General features: G+C 37.9%; 1 protein-coding gene across 1 annotated transcript; it reads left to right on the top strand.

Annotated features, from left to right (window-relative positions):
• The first annotated feature begins 888 nt into the window (after window positions 1-888).
• LOC146616110 (uncharacterized) lies at window positions 889-3,466 on the top strand. The gene is made up of 6 exons (XM_085375030.1): window positions 889-1,006; window positions 1,175-1,249; window positions 1,691-2,029; window positions 2,926-3,055; window positions 3,151-3,175; window positions 3,353-3,466. Exons 1-6 carry the CDS (start codon window positions 991-993, stop codon window positions 3,446-3,448), a joined length of 681 nt encoding a protein of 226 aa, XP_085231156.1. The 5' UTR covers window positions 889-990; the 3' UTR covers window positions 3,449-3,466.
• The last annotated feature ends 2,496 nt before the right edge of the window (window positions 3,467-5,962 follow it).

The following is a 5,962-nucleotide window of genomic DNA, read 5'->3' as shown; positions in this document are numbered from 1 at the left end:
TGAGGTTGAACAATCCACAACCGTGCATTCATCACAAAGACAAAGTAAAACACAATCATAAAACAAACAGACAACAAACAGCCAGAACATTGCTTAAGTGTCTGAAAGCTCTGCTACAGGAAGATGTGTCAGAATATCAAACAACTGATCCAAAATGACAGCGTGATATAAATGTGAGCAAGTGGTGCCTGGATATGTTAGTGTGTGTCTCTGACAGATAAAAATAGCACTGTCTAGGGTCAGAGATTCCAGTAATTTATGCCTCAGAGGTCCAAATATATGAGTCACATGGATTGTGGGTAAAAGTACTTGCTCTCACTGCACTTTGCAGATGTTTTCAGTTTTTGGAGACTGCCTTCTTCCCGAAACCTGGGTGAACTACTATTTACTATTTACTACTTTATTATAAATTATTATTGTTAAACAGATAGGGTTTGCTCAACTGTAGCTTGGAACATTATTTTCAAAATCTTTTTCATATCTTGCACTCTTTTATGTTTGACTTTTTACTGCCTACAATGCCAAGTAAGAGCACAAAGTTGTGACTGCTGAAAGGGGTTTCGTTACAGTGTTCCTCTTCCTAGTTTCAAGTGGACTTTTATGCATTTTTAAAAATGACAGACGAAGCAAATACATGCCATGCGATCTGTAGCCTCTCGCTGTGGTGTTGGTATAAGTAGAACATTGCAATAAAGGGTTGTAAGCGACTACAGCATGTACTCTCAGAGCATCTCCTGCAACTTTCAAAGGCCAACCAAACAAATATGAGCATGTTTCTCACATGGCCACAGATCAAAGTTTTTCACTTCCTGTGTGGAACCATATCTGTGGTATTGTGAAAGAACGACAGCGAGGCTGTATCTTAACGCTATGCACGTATGCCCCCCGTAGAAGCTGTGCCTTCTAATTACTATAGCTATTAGATATTGCTTTTTCTTGCTTTTGCGACCTTAAAGCTGTTGTCGTATTGAGATAAGGACCAAACAGCATATGGCAATCAATACTGGTAAGAGAATTGCTGTTTATTACTCTCAAGGATATTATATTTCAAATCTAATTGAAGCTCTCGTAGTAAAAGATGCAAATAAACTACCAGTTAGAAATATTCGCAGATCATCCAGCACATACTGAAAATATGTTTCTAAATTATCTTTCCTTCATGTTGCTATGGAAGACTTTTCAAGATATTTGGGCATCAACTGGACCTTGACTCTGATATGGTGCTTCTTCTATATTTTCTTGCAAGCAGGTAAAATAAATTTGAACTCTCTCTGACAATGTGCAGAGCAATATGTGACCCATAGAACAGCAACGATAAGCTGAATATGTGGGTGAGTTATAGTTGTAGCTTTTTGCTAGCAAGGTTGATTTTCAGTTCAGTTACGACAGCTTTAATCGGCAGAAGACTGCTACTTAAACTTTAATGCACTACTTTTTGTGGCTTTGCTCCCTACACTTTGAAATGCAAACATGACTATGTTTAAGTTACTTAATCTCTATAATTAACAAAAATATTACGCTAGCAATGTATGTACAGTTTAAATGATTTGCAAATCAATTAATTGTCTTTTTATAGACATTTTGAGCTGTGTTCAGATTTTTTGAGGAATAGTTTTATTTTCCTGTTGCTTTAGTATTCAAAAGTTTCCAGCAAAAACAAAACCTACAATATGATTTTCTTTTTTATCAGAAACACACAGGATCTCACAGACAGCTGGGAGCACAGTGACCCTGAACTGCAGCAATGACTCAATTAGCAACTTAACTCAACTGGCGTGGAAAATGAATGGGGAGATTCTGTTCACTATCAGGACAGACAAAACCTTAAACAGCAGCTCAAATGACTCAAAGGTCAGATTTGTAACGTCCTCTAAAGCTGAGAGCCTGAAGCTGAACATGTCCATGTTAAAGAGCCAACTATATGCATTAACCATAACGAGAGCCCAGAGGTGGCACACGGGAAACTACACTTGTGAATTCTCCGCATCAAAGGGAGTCGGGGAAAAGAAATGGGAGCTCGTAATTACAGGTGAATTACTCATTTTGAAGTTTACAGGTCACATAAAAACACAAGCATTCCTTAAACACCTGAAGTAACAACAAGAGAAATTATTTATCATGACTGAGGGGGTAGTCAAGCTATGGAAACAGGAAGAAGGGGGCAATAACGACACTTTCCATATCAACTTCTCTCTCTCTCTCTCTCTCTCTTTGTATCAAAGACAAAAGTTGGGACTGCCAGTGGTTTGGAAGCTTTTAGCGTGGAGTAGGTGAAAGTTGAGTTTCCCCTACCACTGCTTAAATGTTATTCTAGGGGAAAGTCAGACACTGAAAGTTGCCTCTGTGTTCAAACACAAAAGAGGCGAAGACATCTGGCTTCACTTACATTGCCTTTATATTTGTGTTTCTTACAACTCTAGACATTTTGTGGTTAGATTGGTTTAATGTAAAATTTATTTTCTGTAAAGCTTGCAGGTTTCGGAATTTGACACAAAGAAGAATTATGAATAGGAACATGTTTTGAGAGGCTGAGGTCTTTAGAGAGACCACAGGGGAAGTGTAAGCAGTGCTAACTTCCTTTCTGCAGGTCTAAAACAGACTAGAAAACTCATACTGGTCTTCCAGTGCATAAAAAATATATTAGATTACCCAATGTAGGGTTTATAACACATCACTAACAGAATCCTTTTTTATGTTTCTGCAATGGTTAATAGGCTTAAAACATGGGCAATAAAAACATCCAAAAGAAAGGCTCATAAGAATATAATCTTAAAATGAGTTTCTGACAGAGTTCTAAAATATTTGTCTTTAACAGTTTTTAGGATAGGTGGTCTAATAGATTTGTTAAACACTGTACATGGAAGTGAAAAAAGTTAACTGAACATTAGAACTGCAGTGAAACAAGTTCGTTTTTGTATTTTACAGAGGATGCTGAAGCAGGAAATCAATCGAAAATCCCACTTGCCATAGCCGTTATTGTACCTTGTACATGTTTCCTGATCTTTCTAATTACTATTGTGATCATTCAGAGAAAAGTCTGCAAACGACATTCACAGTAAGTTGCCTGCAGTCACTGCTTTTAAACAGTTTTATGCTAAATGTATTACACTGCTAGGATTAAAAACAACATGTCTCTCTCTCTTTTTATAGCTCTCGTTCTCCCGCTTCAATAATGGTAAATATAATAATTTTTATATTGTCTGTTGAGAAGCAACAAGCAACCAGTCTGTTTCTATGCAAGATCAAGCTGGTCCACTACCTTTTCCACTTTAGGTATTACTAAACATCTGGACATGTTTAGTGGTGCCGAAACATCTGAATTTGGTTTTCTTCCCATGTTTTTGTGCAACAGGAGCAGAAAGAAGATATTTATGAAAACTGCCTGGAACTTGAAAATCGCCGACGTAGTCAAATTCAGGTTCAACCTTACAAATACAGAGTTCAATGATATGGACCACACAAAAGACTCAACTTTTTATAGCAACAGATTTAAACAGCTTTCTTACATGTAATTTAATAATAAAAACAAATATAAAATGTACTTAAAGCTGCATTTTTCTTGGCTACTTGAACTTCTGTCAGTTTATAAATAAGTCAGCAGTTTACACATTTGCCATTTCAATAAGGAGAGATCGTTCGGAAGAACTGATCTCTATGATATACTGAGATAGAGAAATGGATTGATGTATCTGGTGACTGAACTATGGTCCCAATGGTGATCGGATTTAAGACAAACCCCATCTGGAGTCGTAGTGCTGATGGTGGTAAAAATGAAGATTATGGCTCTGAGTGACTCAGCAAGGTGGAAATGGGGAGGAGGTGGGTTGCACGTATGAGACTCTGAAAGTGTAAGTAACAGACCATTGAGATTTAAACTCTGCAGAGTGGAAGCTGATTGGCTCAAAGAAGGCGGTTAAGAAGATGATTGGACTGCTATAAGGATGTTAGTATTGAGATTAACAGCGTGGGAATGTAGCAGTAATGCAAAGAGTTCCAATAGTGGTTTACGTCCTGGAGCTCTTCCTTGGATGTCAGTTGTGCCAAGTCTCTTTTGTATTGTTCAATCTCAACACCTGGGTTCTGGGTTCTTCATTTGGATGAGTCACTGTTTACTCTTGGAATAATTTGGGTCTGACCACTGCTGGGAAATTTCACTGTTACCTGTATTTTTGTACACAGTAGCTCTCACTGTGGTTTGCTGGAGTCCCAAGGCCTTAGAGATAGTTTTGCAACGCCTTCAAAACAGATAGCAGCCTGGAAAGAGTAGAGTGTCAGTAAATTCAATGTCGTCTGACATGAACTTGTCTGGTGAAATAAAACCCAGATTTATAAAAACTGCATTTAACCACATTTCGTTCATGATTTAACAAGGGCAGCAATTGCTTTTTCACACAGGGTCAGGTAGCTTTTCTTAATTAACAACTGAAATCGTCATTTAATAACTACATTTTACATTCACACTTCACTCTGAAACATGTAATGGTGAGAAATATGCAAAACACTAAGAAATCAGGAAGGGGGTGACTTGCACACGCACTGACCTCATTGTCTTAAACTTTTACCACTTTTAATATCCTCCATTAGTCATGTGTTGCAATAAGGAAAAGCATAATTGGTCCACATTAAATATCTTACTAGATCACAGGAGTGTACTATGAAGTAAGTTGTATGCACTTAATGTATTTCAGGCTTTCTGCGTGCTAGCTGACTAGACTCCACCTAAGATCGTAGTCAGAGATAATGGGTATCATGATGGTGGTTATCAACTGTCTTTGTTAAACCTTCTGACCAACTGACAGCCTCTTGACTGAGTCAGAGACCTGGGTGACAATCCACAAAGAATAGAAAAAAATAAAATGAATAATACGATAATAATGATAATGATACAATGCTGGCGGAGAGTGCTTCTTCACCCCTCTGTAGTGCTGCAGGAAATTGTGCTGTGGTTTATGTTTAATGTGACAAACAGCTGTACATTTGAGGTGTTAAACTTTAAACTTGATGCAGTTTTTTATTAAACCTTTACTTATATAGGTAGTCCCACTGAGACTCTGGGTCTCATTTACAAGAGAGATTTGTCTGTTTCAGACAAATATTTTAAACTTACAGCAATAATAAAATAGCAATAAAATAACAACAATAAAAATTGACTACTGTCAGTCCTTCTGCAACGTATTCCATGAAGACGAGGCAGAAAAGGAAACTCCAACATCCAACAACTGAATGTAATAAAGTCCTAAGACCACAGGCTATGGCCAAAATGTTCATGTATCACGTAATCTGAGAAATAAGAGGGGACTAAACCACAAATAGGTTTATCGTTAAACATTACAGGCTACTCAGTGCATTCATGTCTGAATACCCATAATTACAATTCATAGTACTCCAGTACACAGGACTGGCTTCTAAGGCTACATTCACACTGCAGGCGAAAGCGCATCAAATCCGATTTTTTTGACCCTATGCGACGCATATCCGATCATGGTGTGACAGTGTGAACGGCACAAATCCGATATTTTCAAATCCGATCTGGGTCACTTTCGTATGTGGTACTGAATCCGATACATATCCGATGTTTCAGAAAGCGACTGCTGTGTGAACGGTCAAGTCGCATTAAATCCATCTTTTACGTCACTGACACAAGACAGACGCCAATTATCAGCGCCAGAGAAGCGCCCGAGAAGACATCGCGAACGCTTCCTGGCCATCCGGTGAGACTGCTGGGAAGACAACATTTTATTTGTACTGCATAACCTGCAGATTCTGACAGAAATCTGCAACTATCCTTTGAAGCACTGCTCCTCTAAAACAGCAATAAGGATCATTATTAGGTTATTTACATTATTATGTAAATAACAAAATAACTTAAAGCAAAAATTGGGAAACATGAAGTCTTTATATTAAGGGCCATCAGTCAAACAATATAGTTTGCTCTGGGTCTAAACAGAGCGCGTTGTGTGTG

This window comes from Diplotaxodon limnothrissa, linkage group LG16 (genome assembly GCF_057381915.1).
Source record: "Diplotaxodon limnothrissa isolate DT_005_m linkage group LG16, D_limnothrissa_male_GT1.1, whole genome shotgun sequence".
NCBI lineage: Eukaryota > Metazoa > Chordata > Actinopteri > Cichliformes > Cichlidae > Diplotaxodon > Diplotaxodon limnothrissa.
Note: the sequence above shows the minus strand (reverse complement) of the source record. Positions and strands in the feature narration are given on the sequence as shown.